The sequence below is a fragment of the Spizellomyces punctatus genome, assembly GCF_000182565.1.
Source record: "Spizellomyces punctatus DAOM BR117 chromosome Unknown supercont1.10, whole genome shotgun sequence".
NCBI classification, from domain to species: Eukaryota; Fungi; Chytridiomycota; class Chytridiomycetes; order Spizellomycetales; family Spizellomycetaceae; genus Spizellomyces; species Spizellomyces punctatus.
The window spans coordinates 419,407-435,241 of record NW_015971546.1 but is presented as its reverse complement, the minus strand read 5'-3'; the positions used below and the strand labels follow the sequence as shown (position 1 = coordinate 435,241).

At 47.0% G+C, this 15,835-nt stretch overlaps 7 protein-coding genes across 7 annotated transcripts; 3 read left to right on the top strand and 4 right to left on the bottom strand.

The window, feature by feature from the left end:
- Positions 1-175: 175 nt before the first annotated feature.
- SPPG_05857 (uncharacterized protein) lies at positions 176-892 on the bottom strand (the record flags this gene model as incomplete). Its single annotated transcript, XM_016754062.1, has 1 exon — positions 176-892. The coding sequence occupies one exon, from the start codon at positions 890-892 to the stop codon at positions 176-178; it is 717 nt and encodes a 238-aa protein (XP_016606930.1).
- Positions 893-1,008: 116 nt separating this feature from the next.
- SPPG_05856 (uncharacterized protein) lies at positions 1,009-1,657 on the top strand. The gene has a single exon (XM_016754061.1). The coding sequence runs from the start codon at positions 1,167-1,169 to the stop codon at positions 1,497-1,499; it is 333 nt and encodes a 110-aa protein (XP_016606929.1). The 5' UTR covers positions 1,009-1,166; the 3' UTR covers positions 1,500-1,657.
- SPPG_05855 (uncharacterized protein) lies at positions 1,501-3,156 on the bottom strand. Its single transcript, XM_016754060.1, has 3 exons — positions 2,977-3,156; positions 2,793-2,906; positions 1,501-2,703 (listed from the first exon to the last, which is right to left on the bottom strand). Exons 1-3 carry the CDS (start codon positions 2,993-2,995, stop codon positions 1,679-1,681), a joined length of 1,158 nt encoding a protein of 385 aa, XP_016606928.1. The 5' UTR covers positions 2,996-3,156; the 3' UTR covers positions 1,501-1,678.
- Positions 3,157-3,170: 14 nt separating this feature from the next.
- SPPG_05854 (uncharacterized protein) lies at positions 3,171-5,279 on the bottom strand. The gene has a single exon (XM_016754059.1). It carries the CDS (start codon positions 4,458-4,460, stop codon positions 3,255-3,257), a length of 1,206 nt encoding a protein of 401 aa, XP_016606927.1. The 5' UTR covers positions 4,461-5,279; the 3' UTR covers positions 3,171-3,254.
- A 228-nt stretch (positions 5,280-5,507) lies between these two features.
- SPPG_05853 (uncharacterized protein) lies at positions 5,508-7,075 on the top strand. Its single transcript, XM_016754058.1, has 7 exons — positions 5,508-5,710; positions 5,781-6,044; positions 6,120-6,273; positions 6,331-6,378; positions 6,446-6,513; positions 6,577-6,670; positions 6,739-7,075. The coding sequence occupies exons 1-7, from the start codon at positions 5,615-5,617 to the stop codon at positions 6,945-6,947; spliced, it is 933 nt and encodes a 310-aa protein (XP_016606926.1). The 5' UTR covers positions 5,508-5,614; the 3' UTR covers positions 6,948-7,075.
- A 649-nt stretch (positions 7,076-7,724) lies between these two features.
- SPPG_05852 (uncharacterized protein) lies at positions 7,725-9,992 on the top strand (the record flags this gene model as incomplete). Its single annotated transcript, XM_016754057.1, has 7 exons — positions 7,725-7,770; positions 7,844-8,152; positions 8,234-8,290; positions 8,356-8,586; positions 8,657-9,448; positions 9,511-9,839; positions 9,906-9,992. 7 exons carry the CDS (start codon positions 7,725-7,727, stop codon positions 9,990-9,992), a joined length of 1,851 nt encoding a protein of 616 aa, XP_016606925.1.
- A 164-nt stretch (positions 9,993-10,156) lies between these two features.
- Positions 10,157-12,714, bottom strand: SPPG_05851 (uncharacterized protein). The gene is made up of 8 exons (XM_016754056.1): positions 12,575-12,714; positions 12,311-12,513; positions 11,771-12,244; positions 11,576-11,694; positions 11,336-11,503; positions 11,124-11,272; positions 10,635-11,053; positions 10,157-10,554 (listed from the first exon to the last, which is right to left on the bottom strand). Exons 1-8 carry the CDS (start codon positions 12,639-12,641, stop codon positions 10,267-10,269), a joined length of 1,887 nt encoding a protein of 628 aa, XP_016606924.1. The 5' UTR covers positions 12,642-12,714; the 3' UTR covers positions 10,157-10,266.
- Between the last annotated feature and the right edge of the window lie 3,121 nt (positions 12,715-15,835).

The following is a 15,835-nucleotide window of genomic DNA, read 5'->3' as shown; positions in this document are numbered from 1 at the left end:
TCATCTCATTCAATCCAGAGGCTGCATCTATCTGCAGACTGACAGTCTTTTTTGCCCACACACTATGCCTATTGTCTCTCTCTCACGAACATGAGCTATGACTGTGACATTCCTCATTATGGATCAATACTGCAAGTGTTCAGTTCTTACATTACTCAGCAGTCAGCAATTAAGGTTACAATGGTGTGGATTCCACATCGTCATCAAAATAAGGGTATCCATCCTCAAACGTAATAATAACGTTCTTGTATCCGTCCACCTCTGAATTCATCTTGATATCTAAACGTCGCTCAGTGTGGTTATAGAAGACACGACAAGTCTTGAACGCAGTTCCATCACTCAATGATTTGAATGCATTGATGAGTCCCTTCAAATCCTTCCACCCTTGGGATTCTAGTAACACCCAGCCGTCGCATTGGTGCCGAGGAGGTACAATGCGCCCGCGTTTAGGAACGTAGGTGAAGCCATCATTATGCAGTTTGATGTTGAGCCGGTCGCCATCGTAATCATCATAAACGCAAACAGTAGCCAGATACGGAATGTCGTACTGCATAAACCTGAAGTATTTGTTATGTCTATTGTCCATTGTGAATAGCCGTTCTAAGCTGTAATTCACCCCTCGGTGACGGTTCGTGTCGAGAAATGACGTAAATACGGAGTCCAATAAAGCAAACTGGTGATGGCGAAGTTCATCAACATATGAACCTGCAAATGGTACATGAATATCGTCATTATCCCCAGCTCCGTAGAGAATGCGGCCCGGAGGGAAACAGCGGAGTCGCTCCTGATATTTTGGAATACGGAGATCACGAGGCCTTTTACGAGTTGCTTCTTCCACTTCTACTATCTCCGCATATTCTTCAAGATAACGCTTTGTGTGCTCTGCTGCCATTGAATCAGGTGCGAGGGAGTCTTATGTTCTGCTGTCGGCGCGCAGAAAAAAGTCCGAAGGTTGACAAATGTGGCGGTTGCTGCTATCACGTGCAGTGAAGATCCGGTTTCAGCTGTCGGCAAGCGAAAGGTCAATGACGCGTGCGTAATTCCAATGGAACACGCACGATCGGCTTAATCACCAGCCCGTCAGCGAAAAACCTATTAAATACCCAAAAACCATCTGCATTCCTTTCGCAATTTCTCCGCAACCCAAACCAAAAAGACTATACACAATGGCCACCAACCTGCACAAAGCCAACCCCAACAGCCTGCCCGTGACACTTGTCGTCCACCTCCGGTCCAAGCCTCAACACCAAGACGCCGTGTCGGCCCTCCTCCAGAAGGCCGCCAGCATCTACATTAAAGACCAAGGAACGATCGGTTGGCACGTCATGCAATCCCCATCGGATCCGAACCAGTTTGCGATTGTGGAGAGGTACGAGTCCGTACCCGACATTGAGACGCATAAAAAGAACCCGTTTTTCAAGGAGTTTGGGCTAAAGGTCAAGGACCTCTTGGATGGAGAGCTAAAGATTGAGATGTTTAGGGAGCTCAGCAAGCTTTGATAGGGAATTGATAGTATTTATTCATTGAAAAATAGTGAATACAGGGTTGGCAGGACTCGTTTGAGAGCCTCATGCTGCATTTTTAGCATATTTGGATTTGTACACGTGTGGTATATTTGCCAATGAAATATGGTAGCGCCAATGCATCCAAATAACGACAGCTCAACGCCAAGATGTCCTCATATCTGAATATCGGGCACATACTTCCTGACCCTCTCAACCACAACGTCCTGCACCCTGTCCACAGCTTTGCCTTCCAACTCCCGATGACCTTCAATGACGACACCTCTCGCCCGCTCTTGAATGCCCTCCTGTAACCCCCGGACAACACTCTTGAATTTATCGGCAACATCACTGACAAGACCACGGTCCTGGTTTTGGAAAGGATTCCCTCCAAAGACAAATTCAAGCGGTCCACGGATGTGGGAGGGAAGATCCGTGAAAATGTTGGCTTCAATTGTCGTCAGTTCACGGTGCATTGTCGTACTAACTTGACCCCGAATAATGACCATCCCCTCAGATAGTTTCCGGGAAAACAGTGCTTTCAGGTTGCTCATGCCTGGAATGGCCCGATCCGTTTCCTGTTGCTTGTTCCCTCCAAAGAATCCAGATACTAGATCCACCGCATCATCAACGGCGCCTGACCCGATCTCTCTGGGTGAAATGTTGCCGTGGAGATAAATCTTGATTTGCTTGATAGCCTCCTCGGAGAAGCGATCAGCAAGATCTTGATGCTTGTCAGCGAGAAGGCGGGAAACTTGCTCTCGGAGTGGGGGAATGAGTTCCCGAGCTTTTTCTTCAGGGTTGAAGATGGTGCTTGACGCGGTGGTTGCAAAGGATTGAGCAGCGTTCAGGGCGTCTTGGATAATGCCGCGATCAGTAGTCGCAACTGGGGTATCAATCGATCGTGACATTTCGCTCATATAACTGCCATTCGATACGGCCGCTTGAGGTGCGCCATAGCCGTAGCCACCGGTAGCTTGCATCAATGCAGCACCATTCCCATCAGAAGACGGAGCACCGTATCCGCCACTTGTGGGCACATTCGTCCCAGCACTTCCACCGCTTCCGTTCAAAGCAGAGAAATCCCCATGACAGATCTGGTGCACAATTTCTTTCACCCGGATTTCAAGACTTGATAAGGTACTTTCTTGAAAATTCCCGATTTCGCGGGATATGAGAGGCGAAAGTTCTGGCTTGAGACCTGCAAATATGGAATGGATTTCATCCAATGTCATCAGTATAGTTGTTCATTTCACATATATATTTTTACAAAGAAACAAGGATTCTTACCATCAAGGTATTGATCGATAGCGTTGACAACGAAACCTGGCAGCTTGAAGGGCAAGCCACGGTCTTGACCTTCCTCGGTCTGAGGGTTCTCATCTCCACCAACAAGTGCAGACGCTGTAAAGACGGATGGTTCATTTGACTTGACAGGAAGATAATTTGACCACACTTTGCACACTGCCCCTACCTTTCTTTAAAAAGTCCATTATGGGTATCTGTTTGATGCAGATCTACGAGTAAAAGGAAAACAACTTTTTGGAATACGACCTCTGTTGACGGATAGGAGAAACTGACAACTGAAAACGCTTAAAAGCCTGAAACCAATAAGCAAACGCCGCTGTGACGAAAGTTGATCCATGACGCCTGCGGCTGTGCACATAATCAACGGTTCAAATGCATTCTATTCAATGACCGAGTGGATCAGATCAGCAAAGCACACTCTACAATAACCCTCCAATGTGTGTCCTATATCCCATTACTGTCTGCATATAAAGGTCTTGAAAGTGACAATGAATGCCCCGATTGTAATTTTACACTTCTTTCAGATGTAGGCAGCGAGCCACATCCAAGACGCCCAGATTTTGCATCTCGCGTCCAATCCCCATTAGTCCAAAATGAATACGGTCGATGTCGACGTCCGGGATTTGGTAGCGGAGGAGAATCTGGTACGACCGGTTCAACAACGGGATTTGGGGCGCACTTGAATACATTAGGTGGATATTCTGACGTCCAGATGGACATGGATGGCCATTTTGGTTGGGACACAGATGAGCTTTGTTTTGTTGTGGTATTAGGGAGCATTGCAAGGTCGACTTTATAGTCGCTGCCCATGTTATTATCCCACCATTCGCGACCATTGATACTGTATCGAACGGCGAAAACCGTCGTTCCCGGCGTCATGTTGGGGATCTCAACCGAAAATCGTTCCTCACTCTTATCGCACCCCTCGACAAACCCTGCCCACTTGGCACTCTCGGCTCGTGTTTCAGTATACGTTGTCCAGGAATCGTTTGAATATCGAATGACAACTTCTTTCGGGTTGCCCCAATTCGCAACTCGTATGCGGACAATCAAGACTGGTGTCTTTGTGCTCTCCTTTAATGTGAGCATGACAGTCTCGACACGGACAGGCCGCGAGGAATCAAGGCGCGAGAGCTCATCGAATGTAAAGTTTGCCGGACGTACGACCAACGGTGGAGTCCCCGATCCGAGGTGATCGATCGAAGCGTAATCTTGCAGGGTAAATTGCGGACAAGTCAACAGTGCTATCGGTATTGTTCCGCGGGGGAAAACAAGGATATGCTTGAAGGCAGTGGCATTGAAGCGAACGGATTTTGAGGACGGGGATCGTGATCGGATAGCAGGTTTGAGCTTTGATGTCGGTGTAATAGTTGTGGACGCGCATGTTGCATCGACGACACCTTCTGCGGCTGGTGAAACGGGTATATGAAGAAGCGTACTAGGTTCTGTGACTTCTGAAGGTGGTGCCAGGGACACGCTTGGGCGATCGTCAAGAGCTGGTGTGGAGGTTGTCACTGGAAGGCTTTCCTTTAAAGTCACAACAGTGTCTGAGGGAACCAATACGCTAATGACTGCGTTCTGTTCGCCATCTTGATCGGCGGTATGCGTGGGTGAATCTGCCTGCAACTGTTCTTTGCTTTGTTGTGTCATCACTTAACATCTGTCGCTGTCAGGACTGTTTCTGGAGGCACCGTCACTTTGATAAATGTCTCTCCCAGTGCTACCCCATTACTTGAAGTCATCTCGTCAGCGTCCGTGTCCAGGTCGTAGGGAAGCACAAACACCGACGCTGGCATGTCATTTTCGTCTTCTTTGTGCCTATCGCTATTCCGCTCTCCACTTGCTTCGCCGGCTTCAACCTCTCTGCCATTACCAAGCTCATGTTTCAGTGCATGCAGTGTCTTGTGCAAATACGCAAAGTACATTCGATGTCGCTCGTATATATGCTCCCAAGAAGTCCCATTTAAAAACTCTTCCGAGTCGTCGTCGGTATCTGTAGGCGATATTTTGTGAGGTGGGCGGTGCGGATTTGCGATGGGTTCCAAAATGGTTGGCTTCTCCGATGGCAGTTGTGGGTCAAGCAGGATTCCGAGACCTTGTGGTTTCCGTGATGGGCAACATGACAAAGACATGTCAGTCGTGTGTGGTGTCGAGGCCGGCTTTGGCGTCAGACCAGGCATGGTGAAGGCGTATCAAAACTACAAAACGACAGTTGACTGTTCATAAATCGATAAAGACCAAAAAAAATACAGCAAAACAAAAAATGCGCAGCGTTAAATAGTCAACCTTGTGGGGGCTACAAAACAGGGATGATGTAACGGGCGAGGGGTAAATCAATAAGGAGACAGGTCAATGCGCGGAGACAAAAGCGATAAGTTGGGTTTTCTGCGCACACTTTCCTCCCCCCCTCACCGCCCCCCCGTTCTTCTTGCTTTTGCTATGGTAGTTCCCGTCGTCGTTACGCTGTCCCTTCCCCTGTGTAGTTGAGGGCGACATACTCCAAAGTTCCATTTTACAATTGGGGGTCAACACGTTCCACACGCTCGGATGGATGACATTTCACCTTCGATGAGGTCATCATGACCATTCATATCCTACCTTGTGTGACGGAACCAAGCGATCCAATAAACCAAACATGCTGACGTTAGCAATTTCCTAAAAAGGCAAATGTCACTCAACTGATCAGAGGCTTTTGCAAGCAACATTGGGCTTACGAACTGTTTGCTCCTATTCTTTAGCGACTGCCCACCCCATCTTTCTACTCATTTGTCACCATTTCCCTTCTCCTCCGTTTCTGTTCATTCATGTCGGTTGGCGACCCTACAGTGTCACCCTTTTTGGACGCGTTCAAATTTCTGGAAACCATCGAGAAAGACCTGGGTGATGACAATCTTTTCACGGTAAAAACATGACTCCACTCTTGTTATTTAAGGATTCCGCAAAACTAAAGGCATGTCTGTATATTATTAGCAGTTTTTAGAGCTTCTCCCAGTGTTTGCTACCCACGCAGCTAAGGAGAGTGAAGAGCTGCAGACCCAACTCGTTCCTGCGATACATCCCTTTCTCGCCAACTCATCCTCTGCCATTTTCGCCACCTTTGAAACCCTTGCGGAATTGGTAAAACATCAACCAGGCTTCTCAGATGGGTTTACGCGGCTGGTGGAGTCTTATTGGGTTCAAGCCCATGTAAGAGCAATTTTGACTTTGGCGGGATTCGGCGAGGATGTTTTTCGTGTGAGTTGCAAACGCTTGCGGCCTTTTTGCGTGTCGCATCTATCGGCGAAACCTCAGATGGGGCCATATCTATAGGGATACATCACCGCTCTCCAACTCGGTGCACCAAATGCAGAGCATCAGGACATTATGCGACGGATCTGGAATTGGTTTGAGGCAAACGTTGATGCCCGAACGTTAGGAAAGCTTCGCATAGCGTTCCTTCAGGAAGAAGTTGCTCAGAGCATGGGTAATGTTGACAAAGTTTGTTTGCGTACCTAGATTCATTCTCATATCGCGCCACTAGGGATGGACTTTGAGACAATGGCAAAGGCTCAGACGACAATTGCCGATGGTGAGAAGACAGTTAAAACAGCATTCGCTTGCTCTGTCTTTCGTTGCTTATAGGATCGAATGTGTAGATGAACTGTATCACGACGTGCTCAATTATTTGGTGATGTCGCAAAGCCAAAATATTTCATGGTATCAGGTATGGATGAGGTTTGTACGAGCCAACATCTGCCGCAAATTCACCACGTTTGCGCACACACAGATCTTTGACATGATCAGATCTGTTGTGCTACGACGGAAACCCGCCGTTTGGGAGGAACTGGACGCCATATTATCCGATTGGCGCATTGCGAGCGGTAGGACCATTCAGTTTGTCCCTCCATGTAACTGAAAGTATCCTTACTATCCTTGTTCATTGACGCAGCCGAAGAATTCCTCTCCAAAGCCCGTGACATCATTGAAGACGACGAATTCTATGCTGAATTCAGTGCGCAGTATATCGCCGATTCCGACGAAACAATGAACAGCCTGGAAACAATAACAGATGACGACCTGTTGGTTGATCAACTTAAGAAACTGCAAATATCTGCCGCGTCGCCTCGCCCACAAGGGCCACGGCGTCCGGTGATATAATGAAGGTACTTTACGTCGTGTACTACGACTGATGTGAGTTACTGGTGCCTCTTTGCTGATGCAACCTCATATGTTAAATAATATCTGCTTTGAATTTATAATTGTCAAATATATGAAACTGCTACCCATTTCCTTGTGTATGGCCGTAAGCATATAATCTACTTTGACTGTCATTACAATAAAGAGGATGTAAAAAGGGTTCAAAATGTCCATTATCTTTGTTCACAATTATAATTGGTGCATGAGCTGTTTGATGACAGAGACACTCTTGAAAGAACACGTCACCTCGCGTACACCCAACAAATGGTAGTTTGACCTTTCTTGCCTGGTTGTTCGTGACAGATAACTGAGACATTCGGAAAGATCACCACTCCAAAGCGTCGAACTTGATGCTTCCTGTACCTATAAGCACCTAGACAAGGAACGCGCACTCACTCCCCTTACGGGAATGCCAGCGACGGTCACCCCGGAATCGCTGTCCTCGTCGGTTGTACACTCGGCACCAAATTCCAACGAGTTGGATCGTGTCAAGAAGCAAACTTTGTTTGAATTACCAGTGGTGGGTTGGCTGTTGAAGCCTGTGTCGGTTTTGGTGATCTACATCTATGTCAAGGTGTGTGCTTTTTCTTTGATCTTTAAATTGGGAGAACAGTAGCAGCAGGTGCCCGGAGTGAAACTATAACATCTGGGACCAGTACGAACGCAGCTGACTAACGAGCATTATGCCATACTTTTGTTGCAGTTTATTACGTGGACTGCTCCCAAAGTAGATCAACAATGTTTCTTATCGACGGACTGAAGCGTATCTATAGTTATTTCGTCGGTATGATTAGATGACTACTCCGTTCCATTATGTTATAGAGTCTGCTGATCATCTTACCAGCTTTATTTATCAGCGGACTCTGTGAAAACCCACAAGATCAGTCTCATAAAGGCATCATATAACAACCTAGAACAGAAAATTCTTTCGAATTATCCTCCAGAAAAAGTGGCAGTTGCTATCCTTCACACCCAATACGCCCAAGAGCTCGTCACCGGCATTGCAGAACGGCGATGGTCGGCCGAAGATGTCATGCGAGTGTACTGTTTGCAATCTCTGCGACTGCATCGGGAGTACAACTTCATATCAGAACAGTTTATGGAGGATGCGATTTTGTTGGCAATAACCCTTGATGCAAAGTTTCGGTCTACAGGAAGGCTCGTGGGTAAATTTGTGCATTGATACCTGGCGGACGTTGTTTAGAAATGATCTTACTATGGCCATTTGCACACGTTGGATCCTATAGGGCCACTGCATGGACTGCCAATAGCGTTGAAAGACGACATGGACGTGAAAGGCTATGGTAAGGAACAGTTTTAGAGCTGAGTCTGTTCAGTAGGCACTCTGCTTACCATTTCTGGATACTAGACACAACCCTAGGGTGCAAATGCGGGTGCCTGCAACCAAAACACCTAGACGCACCCATTGTCGAATGTCTGCGAACTGCTGGTGCTATTCCCTTCTGCAAAACCAATGTATCTTGGCATCTTCTATCCGCGGAATGTACCAATACACTTTTTGGACAGACCCTCAATCCTCTGGATACCAAGACAAGTCCCGGTGGGAGCAGTGGCGGTGTGAGCGCTTTGGTGGCGGCTGGTAACTATCTAATTTTGGTTAAGCTTCCCACATTTTTACTCACGGAAAGGTTGACGAAATGGTACTTTAGGTGGTGCACTCGTGGGCATTGGCTCGGACGCTGTAGGAGGTCTCCGAGTTCCTGCCCAGCATTGCGGCTTATATTGCTTGAAACCAACCTCCAGTCGTCTACCACCCGGAACCACAAATAATAACACGTTATCTTGGGATACAATACCTCGTGTTTTTGGTCCAGTATCTCGCTCGTTACCCAATATCGTCACCATATTTCGCTCCCTCCTACTCACCCATCCCTGGCGGACTGACCCATCCGTCGTCCCAATTTCCTTTGATCATGCGCTATACACTTCAACCCTTGAATCTCGACGTTTGAAAATTGGCTGGTACACCAATGACGGTTTCTTGCGGGCGCTTCCTCCAGCTTGTCGTGCAGTTCATACTGCTGTGACCGCACTTGAAAAACAAGGTCACGAAGTTGTTGAATTCCACCCCCCAAAAACCATCCAGGCGGTTCTCCTCCTTACCAAACTCCTCGTCATGGATCTCGATTCACCTTGCACCTTCCTGCGGGAATTCCAGCAAGACGATCTAGGGGAACCCATCGTCCCGTTGATGCTTCTTATGCGTGCTCCAATGCTTGTTCGGGCCCTGGTGGCGACATTCTTCGAAAGGATCATGGATGACACCGTTGTGGGACAGATGATTCGGACATTGGGACTTGGCGGCACGACGGCAAGATTTCGCAAAGGGCCAAAAGCGGCCGCGGAGCTGGTCCAATTGCAGAAAGAAAAAGAGGAGTATCAACGACTGTTTGCGGAGGCGTGGAACGAGATGGATGGAATGGATGTGTTAATCTGTCCTGGTGGGCTTTTGATGACCGTTCATTCTTAGCATAACTTTTAAACTGACACGACTTTACCGAAGTCCACGCCATTCCACCACTTCCCTCCGTCTCCTTTCCCTACACTAGCGCTGGAACGTCATATTCTATGCTCTATGGTCTTCTGGATTATCCGGTTGGCGTCGTTCCAAATGTGACAGCTGTAACTGCTGCAGACCGCGTTCACGATACCCTCATGTACGTGCATGGCCAGGAAGGCGCTCCACCACCCGTAAATATACCTGGCCAGCCAGCGGTGCAAAGTCATGGACATCATAAAGGATGCTTCAATTTTCTGGGAATTTTGGGAGTCGAAGAGTTCAATTCAAGGCTTGCCGAGGGCGTCGGTACCGAAGCAAGTGTTGCAGTTCAGGTGGTTAACCTTGGTCGGCGCTCTTTCTCCCGGTACCATATATTCACATTATCTGTCTTGGTTTAGGTCGTTGGACGTCGCTTTGAGGAAGAAAAGGTTTTAGCTGTCATGGAGTTATTGAGAAATGGCCTTGAGAAGAAGAATTCCTATTGAGACGTTGTCTGCGTGTTTTCTTTTTTTTTTCACTTTTTTTTTGCACTGGGAGCGTCAATGGCCACGTGGATTGAAATTGCGCATTGTATTTGATTTGCTTGCTTGGCTTCTGTGAATAGGTACTGTAATACTTTGTGGAATAGAGTTGTTTTGGACATGAAAAATGTGAAATGACAGGGTATAAATTGCAACCATTTAACCTTTCAGCACCTTTACAGAGGATGGAATCTATCCCTCTAGCACCACAAACCTTTCCGTCTAACTACCTTTCCAATCACGCGCCATGAGGAAAGTTCCATACAAACACCGCACCATCCGCACTAACTGACACCACGTTCTTCTGATCCGGCGAAATCTTGACTTGTGTGATATCCATTGAGTGACCGACCCCGACATAGTCAACTGACCCTTCTTCGTAGCGATAGATCTTGACGAGCTTGTCGCTTCCGCCTATGACAAAGTGTTGTCCGTCGGAGGAGATGTCGAGGCCATTGATGGTGTCGGATTGGGAGGCTTCAAGTTCGCGGATGAGAGTACCATCGTAGGTTTCCCAATACGCTACCTATTTGTCCAATGACAGATCCTATCATCAGGTGGCAGAAGGGGAGAACCACGGACAAATTACATGGCCAAATTACGCACCTTGCGATCTGTCCCACTGGTCAAAACTTGACTCTCGTCCGGGTAATAACAAACGCTCTTAAAAAAGCTCGGAGCAAACAAAACCTGATTTCTCACAAAGCGCAACAAGTCCCACACAATGCAACTGCCATCCGCCGAACTCGATACACATTCCAGATTGTTTTTACGGAGTTTGATGGCCGTAATCGTTCCCTTGTGCTCTTTAAGGGTTTCGAGAAGGGTTTGATGGGTAGGTGTTATCGACCAGATTCGGATTTGACCATCTGAACCACCCGAGACGATGCGGAAGGCTGGGGAATGTGGGCTGGTGGGAGACGTAACTGCTAGAGCGGTGACACCCTTTTTGTGGGCATCGGTGATTTCGTATTGAAGGCGGCCAGTTTGGGGCCCAAAGGCTCGGATCTTGCCATCGTTCCAGCCTATAATGCCAAAAAAGTTGCTTAGACTTGTGTTTGCATCAGGTGTTTAGGATTTTCGGTTGCAGCTTACCACTAATCAAGCTGGAACCATCCTTTTTGAACGTGATGCATTTGCACTCTAAATTAGGCACCGCAATTCGCAACAGCTCTTGAGAGGTATGTGCGTTCCAAATACGGATATCGGTGTCAGATGCTGTAGCAAAGACGTCTGACGAGTCCCTAGGTTTTAAGGTTGAAACATTCAACGGTGAATAGTCATGAGCAACTTATCATGGGTCTTACTCTGGGAATGCGATATCATTTACTGCAGAATAGTGGCATGTTGACTTCAAAATGGGTTCAAAATCCTGAACGGACATGTAGTAAATGTTTGAGTAGGATGTACCCGCATACAGATGTGCCGGTGTATCAAACGTAAGGGATGTGACGCTTCCGCTGACTTTTGTTTGCCTATTTTTGAAAATATAGTAATAGTTTATGAAGTGCTTGGCGTAATTGGGTTTGTCGCAAGATGAGACTTACTTGATGATATTTAGTTTAGGGAGTTTAAGAGCAGCAATGGTACCGTCTCCACAGCCAACAACTACGCAGTTATGCGCGGGGGCGAGAGCGATGGAGAGCACACCCATGCTGAAGAGGTCCTGTACCATATGACATTGCCGACCGATCAGGTCTCGTCATTTGGAATGCGTAAAGCCGCAAATATGAGCACTCTACCTTTTCCTTTGGTGGTCCAGCCTGCTTAAATAACCTCGTGGCAACTTTAACCTCCAGCAAGTCTCCGGTAGTCGTTCCACAGTACATGTACTCGTCATTTTCATCCACAACAACACACTTGACCACCCGCTTAATCTGGCCCGTAAGCACATCCGAAGGTCGAACCTTTCTCTGCGCAACATTCAATTCCCAAACACGCAATGTCCCATTCCCACCAGTTACAAACGACGTATCATCTTGATTCAAGTAAGCTAGACAGTTTGCGGCTCCTGTTGAGTCTTTTGAGGCGGGTGCCCCGCAAATGGCGGCGCCCTTTTGAAGGTCCCAGACAATGACACTATTGTCATCTTCACCACCCAAAGAGGCAAGATAGAGGGAATTTGGAGAAAATGCGAGAGATTGGACTTTGACCTTGTGGAGACTGAACCGGTGGAGGAGCGTACGGCTTTCGAAATCCCAGATAATAATATCCGCCTAGTGTTGGCCATTTAATATTAACAAATCACCTTATGTAATTGATCTCACTGCACCACTACATACCTGGAATCCCATATGCGTAACCTGCCCACTCGCAATCAATTTACCCCTCTTATCCACCGCCAAACAGCTCACAGCATTCGTATGTCCCTGCATAAACTCTTGAGCATGAAGTCGACGGTTGTCGTTGATCACGACTGTGGATCCCAGGGAGTAAATGGTATGAATTCCATCTGGGTGCTTGATGTGGCCTTGAGGGACAGAACCTGTTGGAGACAGTTAATTGACTGGTACTATTTTCCGTGTTTGATAAAATTAGAGTCTTACCACTAAATCCGATGATACTTTTTAATGTGAGAGGGGAGAAATCGGCTGGATCTGATGTGGTTTCCATTATTCTGTTGGTCGTGGTCTAATGGAGTGATGCAGATTTGCGGCTCGCCCTCCTCACGCTCTTTCGCCGATCGCTAAAATGTTGAGATCCGTCCCAATGCGCGCTTGTCGGAGAGTGAATGCCGTAATCACTGTTACTATAGCAACAAGAGCTGGCCATGGTCGCTTCATGCTTTGTTGGCTGCGCTCACACATCACCATTTACAATCATGGCCGCTCGACCGCATACTATTTTCTCAACGGCGTTCCTCCTCCTACTCCTTCTCCTAACCCTCACACCATCTCCAGCGACTGCCTTTGAATTTTTTTCCTCCTTTTTTGATTCGCACGATTCACAACAACAACAAGAGCAACAGCAGCAGGGGGACCAACAAAACCAATATCCGCCTTCACAAGGTACTGCAAAGAACGTTGGTGTGGTGTCCCTCTTGCATAGCGCTCACTATATATTTTATCTATGCAGCGTGTAAAACATATGTGTGCCCTTACACATCCGCTTGCGTACCCACACCGTCTCAATGTCCATGTCCGGATGGCCAAACCAAGTGTTCTGTAGGGGATTGGTACGTGTGTGTAAGAGCAGAGAGGGGATGTGGGGTGGTCGGGGGGGCTGGATGGGAGAGAGCGAAAAGTGAGTTGTAGTCTGAATGGGCGAATTTTGGGTGTACAAAGTTCACTGCTTTGCGGATTCACCGCACGATCGGCTCCTCTGATGCCTTGCAATATACTGCCAACCATAATTGATTTACGAATGAATACTACGTCTATGTTGAATTCGATCGGTGAAATATGTACAATATGTTGAAATGTGGGATACCTATCCAGTCATCAAAGTCACTGGCACTGACCCCCTTCGAAAACCCACCGGAACTGCTAATAAGCATTGCGGGCTACGGAGATGTTCATGCAAGTGGGATGATTCATGGTATTATTGATTTCTTTCCGATGCAGACACGTCGATTGTGGTATGCCCAAGTGATTAATCTGAGGTAACCGTTGAATGAGTATTAGCTACGTGTAGTATGTCGGATATCTCGACAAGACACTCGGGAGCACGTTGGCTTACCGATCTCTCTGCGGACTTGGCATCTCGCTACCTAGGTGCTGCTGTTAGTGACCCTTCGACAATCTCCATTTTTCCAGCATTGCCCCTAGTTAGGGGACAATCTTCAAGACATAGCCTTGTGCATTCAAATGGGGGCCAGCTACTGCGTACATTTCCAGATTTCATCAAGGTCATCACTTGGGCAGTCCTCACCGTGATTACATCCTCTCTGATTGCATCATGATGTCCCAGTTCTGACATCCATTTGTCCCAGCAACAAGACAATAATTGCATCTTCGTCCCCATATTTTAGCCAATACAACCTAAAGACTTTCGTTCAGGACACTGGACTCCCAAATAGATACTAATGATATCAATAATATGGTGGTCCAATACGGACACTGTTCGACAGTTACAGATACCCTCAACCGCGTAATGACAGAAGCAGCGAGCTTTGCTATCTACTACCTACGCCAATAATTACCTGAATGCAGAATTGCCTGAAGGGCCCAACTAGGCGTTCCAGCCAAAACTGTACGAATAGCTATCTGAAAGTATAAAAAGGATTCATGGGCTTCCATTTATTTGTTGCTATGGTAATCCCACGATCAATGCGCTGACTTCATCAGCCCAACAATGGTTAAATAATGAAATGCGATGGAAGGCGAATAGTCCTTCGCAGTTATGCAAGTTGATTCTGATATATTGCGCAAACTTTTGGGTGCCCAGACCCACCCCCATGATACACATGAAAATCTGTTAAACAAATTCCAACAGACAAAACGTCTTTGTCTATCAGTGAGCGATTTACTTCCAATGAACTATCAACAGTATGTACATGGATCTACAATGTCTAATTGTGTGTCGTCCACCTTATGCGCAATCACGGGCATTGGTGCAGCAATTAACCCTGCTCTGTCCAAGGAGACATCCGTTGTTTCGGGTTGGCCCTGCTGGGCATGTTATCTCTTTCTTGCCCGCGTCGCACCGGGGTTTGTACTCACAGCCACTAAGGTTGCAATAGTCGCCATCGGCAGCATTGACAGTTGCCACTGCAGATGGCATAAAATTGATGTTAGTATGATCAGTTTTTTTTGGAGCGTAAACTACAATAAGATATCATACTCTGAGTAAGAACGAGGAAGACGAGAGCGAGGGCAAGGATGAGCTTCATTCTGGTTGCTTGATTGATGAAGAGCAGTTGCTTATTGTAGGATCGATGATCGATTGATTGACTGGCTTGCTTTGGTTGAGCTGGGGAGGGTCGCAACTCCTCTTTTTTATATTACAATTTGCATCTATTTGCTATTCAGAGCATAGTTGCAGGATGGCCAGATGTCGGGGACCTGCAGCACTGTTACAACTAGAGTCGACGTATTTAACGGTCAGACAGAGCAGAAACATAGTAGAACCACGTTGGCGTTAACCAGTTTTAATCCCGCCAGAGCAACAGCTATAAAATGGCCAGTTAAAGAATGCAACCTGTCTGACCGTTAAATACGTCGACTCTAGTTGTAGTCTGAACGAGTGCGGTCCCTTGAAGTCCCTTGCAGTGCCAAGATCAAGGGAGATGCCAGTTGGGGATATCTAGATACGGTACGATCCCACCTTTGAGGAAACGCTTTGGGGTCGGTTTGTCGGTATAACGGATACTGACTGGGTCAGTCCTAGCAAAAGTTGTAACTTGACTCGGTTTGGATCCAGATAATTGCAACAGAACCAGTGCACATGAACACACGTTGGGGCGACTCGCGCCGGTTTGTCGGTATAACGGATTCTGATTAGGTTTCACTGGTAAATGTTGCTTTCGCCAGATACTTGCTCTTGCAGATGAACAATATCGGGTGGATTTACTCCCCAAAATAACGTACTGTCGTGATCCCACATGATCAAACGCGTCGATAAATGATTGAACATCGATGTGAGATCAGCTATAATGTGTCACCAAAAAAGATAGCCTCCCCATACTACAACAGGTGAAGCAGGTTTGGAATCCGTAATTTTGGAAAACAAAGAGTGTAGCACATTGGTGCATGAAAACGAGCTTGGATCGGATAACTAAACAGCAACAAACAGCATGCGGAATCAAGCCAAGAACTAATCCGTCAAACACATGACTCATTCACTGTAGCTATTGGTCTGTCTCATAT

What these genes read in the sequence shown, in the direction of transcription:
- SPPG_05856 (XM_016754061.1), top strand. Translation starts at nt 1,167, where the DNA reads ATGGCCACCAACCTGCACAAAGCCAACCCCAACAGCCTGCCCGTGACA.
- SPPG_05855 (XM_016754060.1), bottom strand. An exon ending in TATCGATCAATACCTTGATG is followed by an intron (nt 2,704 to 2,792) that starts GTAAGAATCCTT and finishes CCATATTTGCAG; the next exon opens with GTCTCAAGCCAGAACTTTCG.
- SPPG_05854 (XM_016754059.1), bottom strand. Translation starts at nt 4,460, where the DNA reads ATGACACAACAAAGCAAAGAACAGTTGCAGGCAGATTCACCCACGCAT.
- SPPG_05853 (XM_016754058.1), top strand. Translation starts at nt 5,615, where the DNA reads ATGTCGGTTGGCGACCCTACAGTGTCACCCTTTTTGGACGCGTTCAAA. An exon ending in TCGGCGAGGATGTTTTTCGT is followed by an intron (nt 6,045 to 6,119) that starts GTGAGTTGCAAA and finishes CCATATCTATAG; the next exon opens with GGATACATCACCGCTCTCCA. An exon ending in TCAGACGACAATTGCCGATG is followed by an intron (nt 6,379 to 6,445) that starts GTGAGAAGACAG and finishes TCGAATGTGTAG; the next exon opens with ATGAACTGTATCACGACGTG.
- SPPG_05851 (XM_016754056.1), bottom strand. Translation starts at nt 12,641, where the DNA reads ATGGAAACCACATCAGATCCAGCCGATTTCTCCCCTCTCACATTAAAA. An exon ending in CCTAAACTAAATATCATCAA is followed by an intron (nt 11,504 to 11,575) that starts GTAAGTCTCATC and finishes TTTCAAAAATAG; the next exon opens with GCAAACAAAAGTCAGCGGAA. An exon ending in TGGTTCCAGCTTGATTAGTG is followed by an intron (nt 11,054 to 11,123) that starts GTAAGCTGCAAC and finishes TTGGCATTATAG; the next exon opens with GCTGGAACGATGGCAAGATC.